The 21,240-nt window shown below is 57.1% G+C and overlaps 1 protein-coding gene across 3 annotated transcripts in view; it reads left to right on the top strand.

Annotated features, from left to right (window-relative positions):
- Positions 1-14,655, top strand: part of SFXN5 (sideroflexin 5) — a 120,693-nt gene extending 106,038 nt beyond the window's left edge. For 2 of the 3 annotated variants that reach the window (XM_082426073.1, XM_082426071.1), the window contains one exon: positions 11,514-14,655. In XM_082426073.1, the coding sequence (XP_082282199.1) occupies positions 11,514-11,591 (78 nt within the window). In that variant the 3' untranslated portion in view covers positions 11,592-14,655. Of the gene's footprint in view, positions 1-1,721; positions 3,459-11,513 lie in introns of those variants that run through there. The other variant, XM_082426070.1, reaches the window with a different exon arrangement.
- The last annotated feature ends 6,585 nt before the right edge of the window (positions 14,656-21,240 follow it).

The raw sequence follows: 21,240 nt of genomic DNA on the forward strand, positions 1-21,240 counted from the left end.
GGGGGCTCCCTGCAGGTGAGCTGCTGCCGAGGGGACGAGAAGGAGTTGACAAGACTTGGCAACCGGGGGGTGTGGCTGGACGAGGCAGTCGAGGAGGCAAAATGGCAGTCCGGTTTCTCTCTTTGTTCAGAGAAATGAACTCAGGGATGGGAAGCCATTGGAGAACAGCAAAGAAAATTTCACTCATTGGTGTTCTGTGAGATGGGGGGTTGGGGGCCTGGAGAAAAGGCAGTGATGGGGAAGCAATCACACGGCCCAGGGTAGGAAGGCATGGCCTCCAAGGGGTCCTGGGGTCCAGTAAGTACAAGGGCCTGGTTGACTGTGGCGGTAAAACGCGGATCCAGAACATGACAGTCCTGTGAGGTTCGTACCAGTATTATTCCACGTTTGCAAATGAGAAAACTGAGGCACATCAAGGCTAAGGACCTTGCCCAAGGTCTGAAGTTGGTAATGATGGGATAGGCTCTGTACCCACAAAAGGATTCCATAACCCTCCTCAGCCCACCCCCATCTCGCTATAAAATGAGAAGGCCCAAGTCTGAACCCCAGATGGCTCCTTGCTAATTTATCGGTAGGAACATTCCAGTACCCTCACCCAGCCCTCCTCCTTCATGGGGAATCCATGTTCAGGTTCACAGGGACCTTCTGAAGTAGGTGTTTGTGCCTTTGTTCTCTAACCAAGAGCTGAGGCAGGAGGCGGGGGTAGGGGGTCTATGGGCCAGCAGTTTGGGTAGGGAGCCTCCTTAGGAACTTCGGTGTGAGGACAGGGGAGCAAGGTCTGGCCTCCCTTCTGAGCCCCGGTCCTGTCGCCGGGAGTGTGGGGTCTGCCCCGGTGGACCCTGTGACCTTCAGATTAAGGCTGTAGGGTATTGGCCAAGGCCAGCTCAGCCAGGCATGGACGGACCCGTCTGCACCCAGATACTGGGGTGATTTCCCCTTTTTCTTGTAACTTGGAGGGCCATGTCATAGCCCCCTCTTCTCAGGGAGCCTCTATTCTGGGGGTGCAGACAGAAGCCAAATAACCAAGGAATGTCAGGTGATGGCGCAGCTATGATGGGAAGGAGAGGGCTGTGTTGGAGCTTGCCCAGGGCTGTGCTGGGTCAGGCGGGTTGCAGAGGCCTCCCTGTGGCATGTGGGGCCTGATGTGTGGTGACCTTTCTGGCCCTGCCCTCTCTGGAGATTGGGGCTCTGGGCTCCAGGCCAATGTGGTCATCTCTGTCCTCCCCCAGACATACACATGCGTGCGTGCGCGCGCACACACACACACACACACACACACACACACACACACACACACACACACACACACACACACACATGCTGGTGTCTCAGCTTCCTCGAGGGAGATGTCCAAGGTCCAGTCTCTGGGCCCATGGGCTTGGCTGCCACAAGAGGCTGGACCTGGGGACGGTGAATGTCCCTCCAGTTCTGACAGCCGGTGTTCCCCACCTGGGAGCGCTTCCAATCCCATTTAATGAACCTCATTAAGGTTCAAGAAGCAGTACCTTGGCCAAGTACCCTGCCCATGGCCCTGCCTGTTTCTCTCTCTCTTTGTGCCTCTCTCCCTCGATTCCTCTGGGCTCTCCCCCACCCCATTCCCCTCTCTTTCCCTCGCGATTCCCCCCGGGAGCTCTGGGAGGGGGGAGTCTGGGGAACTGGGCTGCACATACAAGCCGGTGCCATTGTTCGACAATCTGTTTTTGTCTTCATCTTGTTGGCAGGCGGCAGGAGAGGAGCAAAAGGTTAATGAGACACTGTGCAGCGGGATTACCGACGGCGAGCGGCGGGCGGGCGAGCCAGCCATGGTGACAGGGAACTAATTAGGAGCAGTTTAACAGGAGGAAAAAGTGAAATCTCCTCTTCACCAACTGTCAATAATTAGCTGATTTGGTGAGGTTGAAATGTGCCCACAGGAAAAGTTGGGGCTTTTCTGTGGATGAGTGAGGCTGTGGGTACGGGGGCCCCTGGGGGCTCCGCCCTGTCCCTAGGTGGGGCTCAGGCCGGGGGCCGCCACACATGCCCCAGGTCTGCCCTCCTCCCGTCTGGCTGGCATCCCCCAACCTCAACTCTCTGTATGACCTTGGTCTTCACCCTAAAGACCTCAGTTTCCCCTGCCATAAGATAAGGTGTTGTACATAAGCTTTCTCCTGGTTCCGCCCATGAGGATTCTGGAAGTGAAACCATGAGACCGGCCCCTCGTACTAGAGCAGGGAGAGCCGATGGCGGGCTGTGTGACCTTAAGTCGGCTGCTGACCCTTGGATGCCTCACCGGCAGCGTGGCTGTGCCACCTCTCGGGCCAGGTGTGGCTTATGAATGGTGCTGAATGGCGAGTGGGCAGAGCCTTGCTTGGAACATGCCTTCTAGCCCCTGGACCCTCATTCAGCTCCTCTGTCCTCCCAGCAGCAATAGGGACTGAGGTGGGGGCACTGGCAAGATGGGGCCGGGCTGCTGCCGTAGGGCTGGGGGCTCCTCGAGTGTGTGTGTCTCTCCCGCCGGCACCAGTTTTGCGGGGTCCACGTGAGGCCAAGGAGTCAGGTTCACTGGCAGCGAGCGTTGTTGCCCTGCAGTTGTCTATTGTCGGCTGTTGGTTTGCTGGCCCCTGCCCTTTGGCCTTCCCTGACACCTCAGCAGAGGACCCCCTCCCCACCCTCCCTCTGCCCCTCCAACTTCTGCCTGACACCTTGACTGGAAGAAAAGGCAGCATCTGAGCCCCCCAGGGCTTGCTGCTCAGAACCTCCCCTGTCAGCCCTGCTAACCCCCCAAGCCCCTCCCTCTCAGCCCAGCCCCTCCTCACCTCAGCCCTGGAGGGTGCAGAGAACCAGAAACCTAAGCCCTCCTTATGTCCTCACACTAGTCACCCTGGCCCCAGCAGTTGGCTCTTAGAGGTCACACGCATGCTGTAGATGAGGTATCTGAAGGTCCAGCTCAGCCATGCCCCTGCTCACTCCACTACCTCTTCCAGCTCCCCCTTCCAGCTTCCATAGTTACGAAACAAAGAGGCACATCGTCCCTGTATGTGGAAAGAATGTGGGTACTCCCAGTGGGTACCAGAACCTCCACCATCTCTCTCCCCATCACCAGCCCTGAAGAAAATGGTAGTTTTGATGAACCAGCTTGGCCGGGAGCTGTGACCTAGCAGAAGCAAATGTCTCCCCCAGCTTGCCTCCATTTCTCTGAGAAAGCATTTGAACTCCCAACCAAGAACAGGGAAGAGTTGGGAATGAGCTCAGGTCCACATTCAAGCTGTTCTAGAAGAGGTCCCTCCTCCAGGAAGTCCTCCCTGATGAGCCCCCCTAGGATCTGTCTCTCCCCACACATGTAGACTCTGGTCGCATGTGTTTCCTGCGTTCCATCTCCCTCCCCAGGACAACAGTTCTTTCTCCATCCCTTGACTCGTAGGGTGTCCCTAAGGCTGAGAACTGGCACCATTTATCAACACCTAATACAGAGCATGGCTCACCTGGGCTCACCTTGACTTCATTGCTTCCTGCTTCTCCCACTCTTCCAGGGCTGATATGAGGCCAGAAGCAATGTCTAGGGGGGTAGTGTGTCCCTCTTGAGTCCACAGAGGTTCACCATCTCCCAGAGCACGTGGCTCCTCCCCTCCAATCTCAAATCCTTCTCCTACTTTGCTTGGAGATGCTTGTTTGGGGCTTTTCTCCTTTACTGCTTTAATCAGTCCCTATTGAACTCTGAAGCGGGCTATTTTTGCCATCAGAAATCTGCCGCCTCCCTGCCCGCTGCTTTCTTGGAGTTTGCCCACAGGACCCCCCAGGAGGGACGGATGGGAATGGCAAAGCCGCTTGGAGCCCAGGAACGCCAACGCCACCTGTCACGTTGCCTGTTCCACACACCCCCACCCCAAACCTGCGCGTGCATGCAGGCCCACACACGAGCACGTGCACGAACATGCGCACGCATGCCCCGGTGACAGGCCTCAGCAGGGCCACCTCTCAGCCCATCCCTCCCCAGTTCTTTCTAGGACCTTCTAAAACACCTAGCTGAATAGAGGACAGGGAGGGAGGAGGCTTGGTTGTGCAAAGCTTCTGCTGAGAGGATTAAATGCATCAGTATGTGTGAAGTATTTAGAACATGCCTGGCCCACAGCAAGCGCTCGGCCCTGTGAGCCGTGAGGAGACACAGGCGAGCAAGACCCGGCCTGCCAGTGGGATAGCCACGGGGTCCTGCCTTCCTTTAGCAGGTTTTCTAAGCCTCCAAAGGGCCTTCTCATCCATTTCTTGGTATTATCCACATCCCAGCCCCAGGAGTAGAAAAATCTTTCCACCTCACATGTGGGGAAACTGAGACCTTGAGAAGATGGAGGACAGAGAATGATTCTGAGTTTGGTCCACCAGAGGGCACCCAGGAACAGTGCAAAGCTCCAAAATGGGGGGAGGGGGTGGTCCGAGCATTCCGTGGGTGCACATCGCACAGGGGGGATGGAAAAGTATAAGATAAGGGTCCCTGAACTTGGGGAGTGCAGTTCAGTTTGATTCAACTTTTACCGAGGGCCGACTATGCACATGGCACAGGGTGAGTGGCTCACGCTGGGGTGCGGTGGGGGGGCCCCTGTATTCACAGCTGGCCTGCAGCTGCAGGGGTGTAATCGGCCGGGGGCACCGGAGGCAGCAGCAATGGATTTGGTCTGCGAAGATCAGGGGAAGCTTCCTGGAGGATTAGGCCTCAAAGCCTACACGTACAACGTACTGGGCATGAGAGCAGCCAGTGGGTGAGGAAGCTGGAGGAGGTCGCAGAAGACCCTGAGTGTCCAGCCAAGGAGTCTGACATTCACTGCGAAGGCAGTGGGAGCCCAGAGCCAGCACCAGAGGCCTGCCCCACGGATCTAGGCTCAGGCCTCAGCTGCTCCCCAGCTCCGGCCTAACACTCCTGTCCTCCAAGGACACGCAGGATAACACTCAGGCCTGGACGTGTGTATCTGAGCAGGACCTGAGGCCCGCCTAGCCCTGGTGACAGAGGGTGGTATGTGGCCGCCCAGTAGGCAAGTTGGTTCCGGACCTGGCAGAGGCCTCAGGCACACAGGGTCAGCCAGGTGCCGGCCTGGGCTTTGGACCTGTGTCAATGTCGCCACCACCTGCGGACCCTCAGAGGCCCAGACCCCTGGCCAGGAGCAGGAGGCCGCTTTGAGCCATGTCACAGGGTCACGCTGAACACCCCACCCCCCAGCCCAATGCCTTTGAAAAGGAGGCAGAAAAGCCACCAGAAGAAAGGCAAGTAGGAGGAACTTCTTTGTAGTAGGTAAAAGCCCCTGAAAATGGGGCACAGGCCGGGGATCCAGTTTCCTGTTTATGTCTCGGCACCTTAGCTCCAGGTTCAAATATGTAAACTATCTGCTGGCTGCTGGCTGCAGGTGTGTGTGTGCTCTGAGGCTGCAGAGGCAGAGGTGATCCCAAATGCATTCCTGACTCTGGCCCCCCACCCAAGATGAGCCAGGAGACAGAGGCAAATAGCTCAGGGTTAACCCTTCCAGCGCCACAAAGGAAGCCCTTCAGGCTGCTCTAGGGGGCTCTGGGGCCAGCTGGGCCTGGGGGTGCTCCAGAGAGGCTCGTGCTTTGTGTTTGCTGCCTCTGACCTTAGATGCAACCCGAAATCTGGGGCTATCTGCTACAAGGGGCAGCAGGGTCTGAGCTGGGTCTGGAGGCTGGGGTTTGGGGCTCTGATAGGGTTAGGGTTAGGGTTAGGGTCTGAGAGGGGAGGGCATCCGGGTGAAGCTGTCTCGGAGGCAGGGTGCAGGTTCTGCCTGGGAGTCAGGGAGTGCTAGCAGGGCAGTACTGCTCATGTCATGGCAAAGCGAGCCGTTTCCAACAGGCCCACGTCTTCTTGGCACCCCCAGTTCTGGGGCTGGGGGGTACCACCAACCAGTGCTGATTGATCACTTCAGCCAGGGCTCTGGCTCCCCATCCCAGACCCCGCCTTCCCTCGAGGTCCCCTGCTGACTGGCCATCAGGCACCTGGGGAGGAGGGACCCACAGGTTCCTGCTGGCCCCGCCCGCACTGGCTGCCTGGACTGGGTCACCCCTTCTCCCTGTGGCCACTCCTTGCCCAGCCTTCCTTCTCCTTGTCACCTTCTCCCCAGAGGAGGCCCCTCAGAGCTCATCTATGGTCAAGCCCCTGCCCTTGGCCTACTACCCTGGGGCTCTAGTCTTTTCTGGGCTGATGATAGTGACCCCTCCTTGCTGCATCCGCTCCTCTCACTGGGCCTTGGGATCTCCCTCTGTCCACAACCCACCTGTGAGCCACTGTGGCCACCACACCGTTTGTTCTGCTGCTGACACAGCACATGGAGCCGGCTTCTGCTTCTTCCCTTACCCCAAATAGCAGGGGGACCCCAAGGGAACACACACCCTGTCCCTACCTCTGGGACCCTGAAGCTGGTTAGTTGCCCTCACTCAGTACTTGAATCTCATTCATTTACCAGCACAGCCCTGGATGTGATTTCTGTGGAGGGGACTCAGGCCCCCCACACCTCAGAGAGGTGATCTTCAAGGGGTAGGCAGCATGGGGGTCCCTGCCCCAGCTTCCTCCGCTGAGCCCAGCGGTGAGGACCCTCAGTGGTCCCGACATCCGTGAGCCCTCGAGACGGTGAGCCATTGGCTCAGCCCCCAGCTATGGTCAGAGAACTAGAGAGGTCTTAGCGAGTGACCGGTTGAATTGGCCCAGGATGGCAGTGAGAGGCTGAGTGAGGGTTAGGAAATCTGGACTCTAGGGGGTCACCAAATCCCACCAAAATCCCTCTGCCAAGACCAAAGACCAAAGCCTCTCAGCCCTCACCGGGGCCACTTGGAAACTCTGTTTGCCTGGCATTGCCATGCTGCCTGTTGTCTGTGGTGCCCTCCGTCACTGCCACCGCCCCTTGAGCTGGTCCCCCAAGGCCGCCATCATGGGCTTGTTCCCTATACCCGCCCCTCAAATGTGCCTGTTCCCCAGGCCTGGCGCCCTCCCCTGCCATCTGCTCTTCTGGGCAACTCCTCCGCTCCGGGGCTCTGGCTGCGCTCACATAGCCAGGGCTCACGCTTCTGCCCAGGCCCCTGCCCAGAGCTCCGCCCCCGAGACCTGTCTGCCTCACCGGCTTCTCAACCTGGGGGACCCAGGCCTGCCACCCTCCCACCCTGACCCCCCTCCCCATATTCCCCTGCCTCTGAGAACGGCGTCACCAGCCACCCAGGCTCCTGAGCTAGAATTAGGAATCATCCAACGCACAGTCATCCTCGACACCTCCCTCTCACCCCCACGTGGAATTGGTCATCAACTCCTATGGATTTCGTCTCAGAAAGGATCCCCAGCACACCCTCCTGTCAGCCCCCACTGGCAGCATCACAGGGCAGGACCTGCCACCTCTCTCTGATTCCCTCAGCTGCCCCCTCACTCACCTCTCCAGTCCATCCTCCGTGCTCACCACCACCAGCGAGACAGGGATCTTGGACCACCCCTGCTCAGAATCCTTCCGTGACTCCCCATTGCCCTCGGGTAAAATGCTGACACCTTCCCGTGGCCTACAGGGACCTGCCTGCCCCAGCCCCACCTCCATTTCCTGCCACATTCCCAGCCTGCCCAGCATTGCCCACACCAGACATGCCATGCTGGCCAGCTTATGCTTTTCTCTTCCCCAGCAAGCTTTTCCTGCCCTCTCTTATCAAAACCTTCTGTTTCTTCCTGGCCTCCCTCCTCTGAGAAGTCTTCCTTCCTTGTTCTTTCATCAATGCACGGTAACCCCCACCCCCTCCCAGTTTCCATGGCACTTGGTTTGTCTCTCTGGGATCCATCTGCTTGCCTTTCTGACTCCTTCCCTAGACTTGAAGCTTCTCAAGGGCACGGGCTGCTCTGGTCCATCTCTGTGTGCCCAGCCCTGGTGTATGGAGTTGGCAGCTATGAACATCTGCTGACTTGAGGGCCGATGGAATTGAAATGAGAGGAAAAGCCTTATATGCCAGCTCTGTCCCTAAACGCCTGCTCCTGAGTTGAGGGCCTCGTCCACTGCCCTCCCCCGAAGCCTTCCCATTGCCTGCGTCTCCCCCCCTGCTTCCCTCCTACCTGCTGCCCTCAGCACGGTGGCGAGCCTGGGTCTGCAACAGCCCCGCTGGGAGGGTGAGGCCTCGGTCTCCACCAGGGCCAGTGCCCTCCAGGGAACGGGCCGAGTAGGCCGTGGCCCTGGCCCGTGGTCCTCCACTGTGGTGGTGAGCAGCCTCTCCGATTTTAATGCGGGCCTCAGTGCTTCAGTGAAAGCCGGCAAGGGAAGTTGCTAATAATGGCACTAAAATAAAATATGCTACATCTGTTATGGGTAGCAGAACAAAATTAGCTGCTCACACCTCTGACATCCAAGATGTCTTAACTTAAAATACTCCTTGGCTTACTTTACATCATTTACTGATTATATTTAAAAGAAATACAATTTTGCAATTACTGTTCTTTCCAGCGTGATATCTATGCATCATTTTCCTTTTATGTTTATATATTTCTCCTTCATTAGTGCAGTCTGAAGGGTGATTAGGATTCTTCAAACATTTTACAGAGGTTAAACGTTGATTAAGATTTAATTATTACTGTAAATAGCTTGGAATGACATATGGTGCAAAAGCCTGACATATGTGCATTTGAATAAATGAAGTGCTATTTCCCAGGATGCCTCAGTAGCTGTTTAACAGCTTTCCCGAAGGGTTATGTTACACCTCATGGTAAGATTGCTGGGATGTTATATTTTGTTGGTTTTTGCAGCTGAAAGCTAAGAACAGTTTTCCAGTTTTTTAAAAACATTGAATATTTTAAATACCTAAATTGTTTTGCACAAATTTTTGCTAATTTGTCTAACTAGGTTAAACATTTTCAAAAGCATTTAGATTTTTAAGCGTGGGCGCTGTGCATTGTGTCAGTGGCAGCATGGGGACGAGGAGAGCTGGTGGGGTGGAGGGGACTCGGAGGCCGGCAGGGGTATGGAGGGAGGAGGTGGTCTGAGGAGAGGGGGTGGGGAAGAGGCCTGGTCCCTGAGCCTAGCTCTTGTCTCTTTGGCCCTCTCAAGTGGCCTGGGTATTGGGGTACCAGGGACTACAGGAAGAGGGTCCCCCTTCTCCAGGAACTTCACTGGGCCCACCAGCTGTTGTCCACACTGAATCCCCTCTTGTCTGGTCTCGGACATGACTGAGTTCTCTAAAAGCCTGTGCAGTCTATGGCACCTCCTGCCTACTGCCCAGGGTTGCCACGTCTTGATGTATAGCAGGTACCTGGGATGTATAGCAGGTACCTGGGACCAAGCTCAGTGAGCTGAGTTCCAAAGGCCCGGTGCTCCCTTGACTCAGTCCAGGGCAGGTGTCAGGCTGGGGCCCCCCACAGAGGTAGCGCCTCCCTCCCGGCTCCCTCAGGTTTGGGGGCTCAGGTGTCCCCACCAGATCAGTCCCTGGAGCTGCAGATCAACATCTGGGCGGCTGTGGAGCCTCCAGGGGGACCCCAACCTCCCAGTACCCTCTGCCTGTCTTCTTTCCGCTCATTGATTCAACACTTATGAACACCTACTGTCTCCCGGCACTGGGCCCTGAGGATGCAGGATGAACAAGATCACACACTCGCTGCCTCATGGAGCTTGTGATCTAACGTGGAGAAGGGGGAGATGAGTGATCGGGCAGCCTTGAACCACATGCTACAACGGCTATACAAAGTGCAGGGGAGGCTGGGGCTGGAGAGGTGGCCGTACCCAGCCTGGATGAGGGAAGATGTCTAAAGCTGAGGGAATCGGGGTGGGGGAGGAGAGGACGTGGCAGAGGGGCAGCTCAGGCGAAGACTCGGGGTGGGGATAACCCAGTGTGTCTGAGGCACGGTGATAAGTGGGTGTGCCGTGTCTCCAGTCCAAGGGACCGGGTGGTGAGGGGGAGGCAGGGGCTGGATCTTGAGGGATCCAGGGATCCCACTGGGTCCCGGAGGGCAGTGGGGCCAATGAGCCCTTTCATAACAAAGAGAGGCATGGCCAGACTTGCAGCTGAGAAGGCTCCCGCTGGCTGTGGTGGGGGAGGGACTGGAGTGGGTGAGACCTGAGGGGAGGGAAGGAGAGTGGAGGTCAGGAGGCCCCAGGGTCTCCGGCCAGAGCACCATTGGGTGGCGGTGTGGTTAGCAGGGGTGGGGCAGGAGGAGATGAGGAATTCCGTTCTGCTCTGGATGGGTTGAGTTTAAGTACCTGTGGGGCTATGTGCAGGGAAGAGGAACCCTGAGACCCTGAGAAGTGTCCAGTGGGTGCCACACAAAGGGAGCTGGCAGTAACCTTGGAGAGGAGGATTGTTGTGGAGCGTGGTAGGAACAGAGGCCAGATTTGCTGTGGGTTGGAGAGTCAGTGGGAGGTGAGGAGGTGGTGCTGGCCAGTGTGGACGACGCCTTGAAGAAATGTGGCTGCTGGAGGGGAGAGAGACCCGGCGGTAGCTGGAGCATGACATGGGGTTAAGGGGAGGTTCTGTGGGATGGGAGGTTCTCCGCTGATGAACAGGAGTCAGTGGGCTGAAAACGTGGGAAGGAGGGAGGGCAGTCCAGCAGTGGTCTCCAGAGTGGGGTCTTCGGGGGGAGGGATAGCCGCAGCGGGGCAGCTGGAGGGCAGGTTCAGAGCAGAGTGTGGACACAGGTAGGTCGTGGGTTTGACGAGAAGCTGAGGGGTGTCTTCTGATGCCTTCTGGTTTCCCTCCGAAGTAGGAAGGTGAATGGGGAGCTGAGGGTGGCGTGGCTGAGGAGAGCAGAGGAGGGTTCAGGTGGCCTCTGCGGAGAATGGGAGAGGGAGCTGACCGGCCATGTGGCCCAGGGGTGGGGATTGTCTGGCCACTGTGAGGGTCCAGCCAAAGTCAGGGGCAGTGAGTGTTGAGTGGTCTCCGCTAGGTGGTCAGGTTTAAGTGGAGAGAAGGTAGATGCATAATTGGGTTCCTCCAAAGCAGGGCTTCTGCCACTCTAGGCCAGAAGGGCCTTGCAGCTCGGAGAGGCTGAAGTGGTTGGCCCTTCGCGCCCAGGTTGGAGGGAGAGGATGTGAAGACTGAGCCGTAGGGAGTCTGGGGCTGGGGTCTTGGTGGTCCGAAAACGGATAGGGAGAGTGAGTGGGGTGCTGGAAGGACAGGGGATGGTGGGGTCCAAGAGGGCGGGGTTTGGATTTAAGGAGTCTGGATGGAGCAGCCCTGGGGGTGACCAGGCCCAGGGTGTGTCCTGGGAGTGGTTTATGCAGCATCGGGGACAAGGTCCTTGGAGATGAGGGAGACAGAGAACTCAGAGGGTAGGACGTTCCCCCACATGGACGTGCTGGCAGAGGAAGAGGCATGACCTGGGCTGGAAGGGGTATCGTGAGCCCCTGGGCTGAAGAGCAGTAAAGAAGGAAGACGTAACATTAGGCAGCACACGTGGGCCCTGGCTGGGTGCCGGGGGCAGAGGGGAGAAGTGTGGGCACCAGGTGGTCCTAACTGCTACTCCCAGCTCCCCACTCACCCCTTCCCTCCCATCCCCCTCACCTTTCCTCTCTCTGTTCTCACTTTCTTCTCAGATCGAAACGACCCAGTTAGAGCCTGAGATTGCCCGGGCCACGAGCAGCCGGACAGTGGTGTACAACAAGGGGCTGTGAGCGGTGGCCGGCCGGCCTGGGGAACGGGGTGTTGTCCAGGCCGGGGGTTGGGGGCAGGGAAGGAGTCCCGTGGGCTGCACCTGCAGGGAGAGGCCAGCTGACCCCCCAGTCCTGGGCTACCTGCGGGAGCCCTCCCCCCACAGTGGTAGGGAGACTAATCTATTCACACTGTAACATAAGGGAGAGGAATTCTGACACATTTACTATGAAAAATAATCAAGTGCATTTCTGGGCCTTACGTGGGGTTGTCAAAACTCTACTTAGCACAATTATGTGTGAAGCTGAAAAATTGTAGAGTGCCCACGGGGTAGGATTAGGATTCTTTTATACTTTGGTTTCTTTTTTCTTTTTCTTTTTTATCAGAATCAAGCCTTGGTTGCAGCTGCCCGGATGCAACAGGTGGTGGGAGGAATGGGCCTGGTGGCCTTGGTGGCCTGGCTGGTAGATTTAAGATACTACTGTGGCCAGGCCCGATAGCTCCCTGGGCTGGGCTGGGCTGCGCTGGGCTGGACTAGGGAGGGGAGGGGAGGCAGTCTACACTTCACAGGATGAACCAGCTGTGACTGAGTTCCTCAGGAGGTGGCCCAGGAAGTCAAGGGGCACTGGAGGCCTCTAGAAGATTCCTTGGGCAGCTGGCTCTGAGTGTGGCCAGCCTTCATGCCACACCTGCACAACCAGTTCCTCTGCATGAAACCCAGTGACACACTGAGGCTGGTGTCACCCTCCACGGAGCCCTGATCCATTTGAGACCCCGAGATGACCCCAGCTCCAGGCAGGAAGTCCTAAGAAAGAACGAAGCTTGGCGGGAACCGTGGCCTGCACTCTGCCCTCTGCGGGAAGAGCTTCCTTCCAGGCACAGGCTGGAAGCTGGGCGTTGGGACTGAGGGTAGGGCTGGAGCCAGGCTGACTGCTGTCCTTTCCAGCCACCGGGCCACCTGCCCCAGCCCACCATTTCCTGAGCAGGAGGGTCTCATGCCTGAGAGTGCAAAGCCCAGATCTCTAGGTATCTACCTGAGAGCATCAACCCAGGAACAGCAGGCCCCAGCTCTGGCACTAACGGGCTGTGTGACCTTGGACATGTCCACTACCTTCGCTGAGTCTCCACTCCCTGTGTGAAACCAGAGGACTGGATTGAGGGGTTCCCACCTGCTCTTCCAACTAGACTTTGTCTTTGCCTGTCCTGCTCAGGTGCTGGGCATCCCAGGCATATCCCCAGCATGGACACTGGACTGGGAATGGGGCAGGCTCCCTTGGAAATGGCCAGCTGTTGGCCTCAGAACCTGGACCTTGCCCTTCTGTATGTGAACACACATTCCTGGAGCACTTGACCTTTGCCAAACACTTTACAGGTCTGAGGGAAGAGGCAGCGTGCATGCCTGGGCCTGAGTGTGGGCCCACATGCTCATGCCGCTGCCTCTCACCCTGCATGGGCCTCCGAGGCCCCTTGCTGCTGACTCTCATTTGCAGGCGAGGAAAGGGGAGAGTGCTACAGGAGCTTTGCAGAGGAAGCAGGGCCTGAGGTGGGGGTGAACAAGATAAGCCCCCTGACCCCCATCTGAAAGGCCCAAACAAAGAGGAAGCCTGGGCCTCCATGCATCCCTCACCTGACCCCAACTTGAATGGAGCCCTTGATATGCAGCCAAAGGGCCTCTGCTTCCCTGGCGACTTCATCTGGGGAGAGACCTGGCTGGAGATGAACACATGCACTTGCAGGAAAAGGCTATTGCAGGACGGCAAGGGCGTGGCCATGGGTGGCTCTTGCCATCTTTAGGGCAGGGTAGTTGTGAGGTGCATTGATACCACGCACTCCTCAGAAGCCCCTGCTGCCCTCACCGCCCAGGCAGGCCCTGGTGCCCCCCCCACCGCTAGCTCTGCAGGATGCTGCCCTGAGGGCTCCCCACTCTCCTAAGGAGCAGCCCACCCACTGCCCATCCGGAAAAGGAGACGGCAGAGACAGGCATGGAGGACACAGGAGCAGAGGGGGTACCACAGTGTTGTTGGAGGGGCAGGTCGTTTTTAGCTAATCCTGCCATAATGTGAATGTGCCAATGACTGGGGGCTGGGCATGTCTGGGTCCTCTTTTGAAAAGCTCACTTCAAGCTCACCTTGCCCCACCTCTCATAGGGTCTTGTTCTTTTGCACTTCACCTTGGGACCAAAACTGCCCACCCCAGCTCTACTCCCACCCCGTCCGGGGGCCTGGCAGAGATGGGGTCTTTCCAACTCTGCCTCTGTGCTGGTTGCCCCCGCCCAGCCCCATCCCTGCCCGAGTCTTGGGAGCCCTGTGGCCTCGGCATCTCATAACCTACTTACTTTGTCTCCTGGATGCTTTCCGGTCATGCTCCCAATGCAATTTCACATGAGCTAAGGGGGTTTCTCCTGGGAGTGGGAGGGGTGGGTGGCAAAGGATCCTTGTAGCTCAGGGTAATTGTGACAGAGGCTCAGGCGACCATGCTGCTAAGTCCTGGTCTGGCTGCAAAAAATACCATGAGGGGAAACTTTTGGCCAACATCCGTCCTCTACTCTGCTGAGGAAGGGAGGCCTCGTGGACAGATTGGTTCATAACTAGGGGTGGTGGGAAGGCTGAGCCGGGATCCACTGAGGGCTGGGCCTGGCCCAGCTGTGCCAGAAGACAGGGCACACCTGCAACTGGCTCTCTCTCTAGCCCTGGTGTACCCTCCTCTGGTCACTTCAAACATTCCCTCAGGCTTGGGGATGCCCTTCTCCTATTCCAGACAGCAATCTGAGAGCACAGGAACTAAAAGCCCAAGATGTCAAGATAACCAACAGACCCCTTTTCCAATTCCTGACTGTGAGCCAGCTGGTCTCCTGTCCTGGGCCTCTAGCCTGGGAGCAGGGTGACGTCCTGAGAGGACAAGGGCAGTGGACGGAAGCAAGGTGGTTTTCTAGCCCTGGGCCAGTGTGAGTGAGTCACCAGCACACATGCCTTGGCCACTCCCAGGGGACTTTGCAGTGTCTTTTTAACCTTCTCAGAAAATTTCTCAATCTCTTGTGATTTATGTAATACTAATGAGCTGTGGGCAATAAATGATGGATTTAAAGCATCAGGGCTTGGCTTTGTGAATTGTGGGTGGGGCAGGTAGGGGTGGGGAAACAGTGGGAACAAGCCAAGAGCTGACTGAGGATGTCGTGAGAAGGCCCCTGAGGAAGGTGCAGACCCAGGCTCCAGGAGGGCTCAGGCCTGCTAGGAGGCCCGAAGGGAAAGAGAGACAAAAAGACGGAGGGGCATGTGAGGGCAGGAGGCGGGACAAAGCGGGTGAGCTGAAACGCTGCAGAAAGACCCTTTACAGGGTGGTGACTGAGTGGAGGGCTCACTAAGGGCCCCGCCGCAAGGAATTGAGTAGAAGAGGGATCTTGGTAGATTCTTGGCTACTGATATCCAGGGGACTGGGGGGAGGCATGGGAGGGGCATTCTGGACTGCCTGGGGGCCCGGAGGGACTTCACAGGGAGAAGAGGTTTGAGCCCAGTGGAAAGGTACCTGATATTGGCAGTGGTGCGTGGCACCATCCCTGGGAACGCTGCGCCTTCCTAACTCCTCCACAGTCCCTCAGGGCCAGGCCTCGGCCACCTCCTGACAGCTCTGGCTCCTCCAGTTCCAGGCAGCTCCCAGAGTTCCGGAGGGAGTGAGGCCTGGCCTCGTCTCTGGGACCTCCAAGCATCTTCCAAGCCTGCAGGGAGAAGCTGATGGCCTCCTCTGCCAGGAGGACCATGTAGTGGAGGCGGGGTTCATGGCTGGGGTAGGGCAGACCCGGGTTCCAGCCCCAGTTTGGCCACAGCCCGACTGTGACTTCTAGCCAGTCACCTCCTTTATTCACGCATTCATTCAGTCGGATGTTTATGGGACATCTCCAGCAGAGCCTTGGTGTCCCTTAGCTGTAAAACGTGAAGAACAGCATCACTCGGGGGACTGGTGTAAGGACGGAAGAGACCAGGTAAGGAACGCACCCAGACGCTTCTCCCACACCTCCAGGTGTCGGGGGGCTGCCACCTCCCTTTGCCTGGGCGCTGGGCCTCCCTAGGAGGGTGGGAGGGGGGAAAGGGATGGGGGAGGGGTCCGTTCTCGAAGTGATACTTTTAGGTCAGGGGGCTTCTGGTCTCTGGGGAATTTCTTTGCTAAGAGCCTCACTGGCCACGGCCCCCATCCGGATGGAAATCCTTGACTCTCAGAAAAGACACAAATCCCTCCTGGGAGCTGTTTGTTGTTTTTAGCTAGTTTGGGGGCTCAGCTTCTGCCTAGCCCGGAGATCATTAACACTCCAGGAATGTGGCTTCCCCTGGCCCCATCCCCATCCGCTGGCCCCTAGGGCCTCCCTCCTCCCACTCAGGCCATGGTTAGAAGGAGAGTCAGAATGCTAGCGGACGAGGGCAGTGATGAGTGACCCTTTCCCGAGGCCCCAGGGAGCCGGCTTCCCCTGTCCTCCAGAACTGCTGCCGCCCCTGCCATCTCACCCATTCCGCTGCCATTGGTTAGGCCCCCAAACAGGAGAGTCTCAGCCATTCCCTGAAAGGCCTGACCCGTACGTGCTTCCCTGCAGTACCAGGTGTCTCTCTCAGGCAGTGGCCCAGAAGTGTTTGTTCTCCGTGTCCCATTCCGAGGTAGGTGCTGGCAGACTGTCCAGGTCAGAGCCTGGCTCCTTTCCGACAAGGACACCGCCTCAGCCAGAGCAAGAATCGGGAGACCCACCTCAGCCCAGTCCCCTGGGCCTTTCAGAAGGGTAGAGAGGAGGAAGGAGAGAACAAAATGGGGAAAGAGGAGGTGTACAAATGGGCAGACAGACAGAGACACCAGATGTCCCCCTTGAAGACCCCACGCAAATCCAGCGGGTAAATGAGGGAAGGGGGCTGCCATCAGTCCCCAGCCACCTGAGCTGGTTCTCCTCCTCTTCACGTGTGAGCATGGCAGAGGGAGGGACAGTACAGCAGGGCCCTCGCTCTCCAGAAGTGAGCTGCAGGAAGACACTGGAGACATAAGTGAGCCAGGGGCTGCAGCGCCAAGGAGGCTGGGAGCCACTGGAGGCTTCAAGTGGAGAAGTAGATTCATCTGTCAACAGAGTGGAGTGTAGCGTGAAAAGGCAAGACTGCTGGGGAGACCAGGGAAGAGACCACTGTGGCAGTCAAGGTGAGGGAAGATGGGGCCTGGACCAGGTGGTGGGATGGGGATGGAGAGAAGTGAAGAGATTCAGAACTGCTTAGCTCTTGCCGATTGATTGTGGAAAGGATGGCAGAGAAAAGTCAAAGATGGCCCCAGGTTCTTGGCTTGGGCAGCTGAGGACATAGATGGTGGTGCCACTTCTCAGAGCTTAGGAACAGAGAAGGAAGAACAAATCTGCAGAGAAGATGGTACATTCTGTTCTGCAAGTTATTAGAGGTTCCTATGAGATAACCAAGTCAAGATGTCAGGAGACAATTGAGTGTGCTTGTCTGGAGTTCAGGAGGCAGGGTGGGACCGGATGTGTAGATTGGCATGTTATCCATTTATTGAGAGTACCTGGAGCTAAAGGAACAGAGGTAACCACCTCTGTGACTCAGGGGGAGTACGTGGGGGGTGGGGAGAAGAGGAAGACTGGTTTGGAACCTCAAGGAGTCCCCATCTGTGACGCCTGCTAAGACTCTCAGCTACAAGAAAGGTGTCGTGGGCTGAATTATGTCCCCCCAGTATGTTGAAGTCCCAACCCCCAGTATCTCGCAATGTGACTCTGTTTGGAGGTACGATCTTTAAAGAGGTAATTAAGTTAAAATGAGATCAATTAGGATGGGCCCTAAGCCTACCAATATGACTGGTGTCCTTATAAGAAGGGGAAGTTTGGACATAGAGGGAGAACACCATGTGAACATGAAGACAGCCACCTGCAAGCCAAGGAGAGAAACCTCAGAAGAAAACAACCCTGCTGGCACTTTGATCTCGGACTTCTAGCCTCTAGAACTGTGAGAAAATAAATTTCTGTTGTTTAAGCCACCCTGTCTGCGGTGCTTGTCATGGCAGCCCTAGCAGATTAATACAAGAGGTAAGAGGAAGATAAGTAGAGTATGGTATCCCAGAGGACAAGAGATGAGAATGCTTCAAGTAGGAGAGGTTGTCCACATATTTAATAGGTGCTGAGAGTTGAAGGAAGATGAAGACCAGGCTGTGTCTCTTGGAAGGACCTGAAGAGAATGGTCTCAGTGGAGTGTGGTCGGGGCAAAAGCCAGATCTCCATGGGCTGAGAAGTTAGCAGGACTCCCACTGACTGCCAACGCAGAGAATTCTTTAAAGAGATTTGGTTGTGAGTTGGGCAGAGAGACATGACGATGGCTGCAGCATCACATGGGGCTAAGGGAGGGCTTTAGAAGGGAGACTCTCAGGCAGCTCAAAACTCTAAAGGGTGAGAGTGGAAGAGACTGTAAAGGCAGGAAAGAGGAAGAACCACCCAGAAGTGAGGTCCCCAGGCGGGCAGGGAGGATCTTGGCTGATAACAGGAGGCAAGTGGAGAGAATGAGTTGGATGCAGGCAGTGTGGGTCTGAGGGTGGGAAGCGGGGGTGGGGGGGAAGGCTAGCTTCCCTGGCCCCTCCAGATCCACTCTGCAACCTTCTCCCCCAACTCTCCGTCCCAGGAAGCTGACTCATAGCACTCGCTGTCTGGCTCCCGCCATCGGGAGTCAACGGCAGGAAACTGGAGGATTGGAGGAGAGTGAGACTGGGGGCTTTATACCCCCTAGAATCCCCTGCAGGCTGTGGGCCTCTTGCTCCTAAAGTCTACAGCTCCTGTCTGGGGCCCTCTCTGTCCAGCTGTCCTCTCAGGTTCTGTCTGGCACCTGCTCCTGCCCTTGGCCCCTTCAGGCCTAAGGGCCACATGGATTCCCAACGGTTGCTAGTCTTGGAGTCCTGCAACATCTCTTGTTGGTTTCCCAAAATTTGTTGGTTGCCCTTTATTCAACTCTCCTCAAAGCGCTTCCATTTGACGAGACCATCTCTTTCTACTGGGCCCCTGACTGATATGAAGGTGTTCCCTTCTAGTGCTTCTAGGTGGAAGTAAGTTCCTCTGCTGAGAGTAAGGGGGAAAATGAGGTGTGGGGGAGAACCTTGGGGAGAGGTTTGAGACATTCCTGTGGGGAATGGGAGTGGACTTATTAATAGGGGTGAGGCCTCAGCTGAGGGGTGCCATGCAGCCCGCTTGCCTGATGTCCTCGCTGACTCAGCTGCAAGGGCAGATGGGGAAAGGGGTTCAAGCAAGTCTGTGATTTCAGGCAGGTGCAACTAAGGAACGGCGGGACAAGGGGATGTCATAGAGAAAATAGAGGGGCCCATGAGGTCAAAGCATGGTTGTAGAGGAAAACTGTGTGAGTGAGAGGAAAGAACGTGTGGTCTGAGAGGAAAGGACATCTGAACGTGCGATTGGAAAGAAGGCGCAATCCTGGGCTCTGATACACCCTGAGAGTGGGTGGTGATGAGAAAGGAAGGGGGTGAGAGGCTGGGGTGCTGGGTGGGTTGTCAGTGTAGACCCTCAGGTCTTGGGGAGACAGGAGGACCAGGAGCTGGTAGGCACAGTCTTTGACAAATGAGGGGGCTGACCGGGACCTGCAACCACACACCCACACACGCCCACACGGTCACACTCACATACGCACGCCCACAGCCCTCCCAGACGCTCCCAGACACCCTCACACGCACTCACCCTCACACACGCCCCAGACAGCAGATGGGGCGCTTGGGTAATTGGTTAAACCTGTTCCCGATGTCTGGCTCCGCACTGGCAGTGCCTGTCTGACGGGAAAGCTGGCTGGGCCCGCAGCACTCAGCCTGCTGGCCCCCCCTGCCCCTCCCCCTGGGTGTCTGCCCCAGAGCAGGGGCTCCAGAGAGGCCTATGGGCCCGGCCCGGCTCCCTCCTGGGCAGAACCCAGTTCACTAGGCGAGGGTTCAACAAAGCTGCACGGGAAGCTCTCCCAGCACCAGTGAGGAAGAGCTGATGTAAACCAAGTGTCGAGATGCTGAGAGCAAGGGCCATGGCTGCAGAGTGCCCACAGGAACCAAGCCCAGAAAGTCCCATGGTCAAGGGGACATGAAGAGATCATTCCCTGAAAGGAAGGCACGCAGCTTAGGCCACCAGAGCTGAGGATAGCTCCCTGTGTTCCCTCCACTTCAGCCACAGGCAACGCGGGGTTCTCAAGGTGCTCGTCAACAATAGCTCGGCCGGTGGGGCTCTGCTGGGCCCAGGCCAGCCCCAGCGAGGGGCTATGACCGAGCCAGCTCGCTCAGGGCAGGCCTACTGAGCGCTGCTGCCCACCCGTCCTCGTCCTCACCTCTGCAGGGCCCTGATCCCCGGGGGGAGGAACGGTCGGGGGAAGGAAGGGAGCATCATTCCTCGGCTGCTTCTCCCCTTCCCAGCTGCATCTGTGTCTCTTCGAGAGAGACTTTGGTTTGTTCCCTGGAGAGGGCCCAAAAACTCCCAAATTAGCAAACCTGGCAAGCCCACAGCTCAGAAAATAGTTCATCCTGATTCCATGTTTTTCAGGCTCACAGAAGCCTTTATTAATGAAGTCACAACACCAATATTTACCGTCTGCGGGGAGAGGCACAACATGAGGGCATGGATGGGAGTGCGGCGGGGACTCCCGCCCCACCCCTTGCGGGCCTGGCCTAGGAAGATGGGCGGGTTTCTCTGGGTCTTTTCCAGCCCTTTATCTGGATGACAGGGATGCTCTGCTGTGGTCTTCCCGCACTCCCTCCCCCACCAGGTGAGAGAGAGGAACAATTTACCCATTCCTCCGCCCCGGCATGGTGCCAAAAAGATGCCTCCTCTTCTTACCTTCACCCCACCTGTGCACACCTGCTCCCCAGAGGCTATCCAACCTGCCCGGCAGCGAGAGTCCACTGTGAGGTTCAACTTGGACTTTCCTGGTTGATGTCTGGGGAGGGCGTTGGGATGGGACACAGCCCGTTGGTTTCTAGCATTGACTGGACCCAGGAGAGACACTGACAGTCCCAGCAGCAGGACCTTCTGTGCTTGGATCCCTGCATGTGCCCCAGGCAACAAGGCTTGGCCTTTGACATCTTTCCAATGACTTCAACATTGATCAACCCCCCCGCCCCCAGGACATTCTAGACGCCAAGAATAGGATAAGTAAAGGCACAGCACAGGCCAAACACGTGGCTCACTGGGGGACAGGGATGACGTGGGTGAGACTGAAGCAGAGGGCACCAGCAGCAAAGGAGGAGAGGCCAAGGGTGGGAAAGAAGGGAGCGGAGTGGGGGCCTGAGGAAGGGGGTGGCGTGGTCCTATCTGAGCTTGAGGAAGAGAACCCTAGCCGCAGCACGCAGGTCCTCCTTTGAAGTGGGCCTCATCCTTGACATCTGCACAAACCTCGTTATGCCTCCCACCCCTGCCCTCCCCTCGCAAACCCCCGGGATCCATGTACACTGTTTCCCAAGGTAGAAGAAACCTTGGCTGTTTGCGAAGGTGGGCAGTCCTGGAAGAGAGCAAGTGGGGCCGTGAGTCAGCTGTGAACACGTTGGGTTTGAGGTGCTGGGGGGCGCGGAGGGCAGCAGGCCGCCGGCTCATAGGTCTGCAGCTCAGCAGAGGTTGGCTGGAGGCGCTGGCTGGGAGGCAAAGGGAAGTCCTGGAGGTGGATGCAAAGGCCCACAGCAGAGGTT

This window comes from Balaenoptera physalus, assembly GCF_965194825.1.
Source record: "Balaenoptera physalus genome assembly, chromosome: 15".
Taxonomy (NCBI): Eukaryota; Metazoa; Chordata; class Mammalia; order Artiodactyla; family Balaenopteridae; genus Balaenoptera; species Balaenoptera physalus.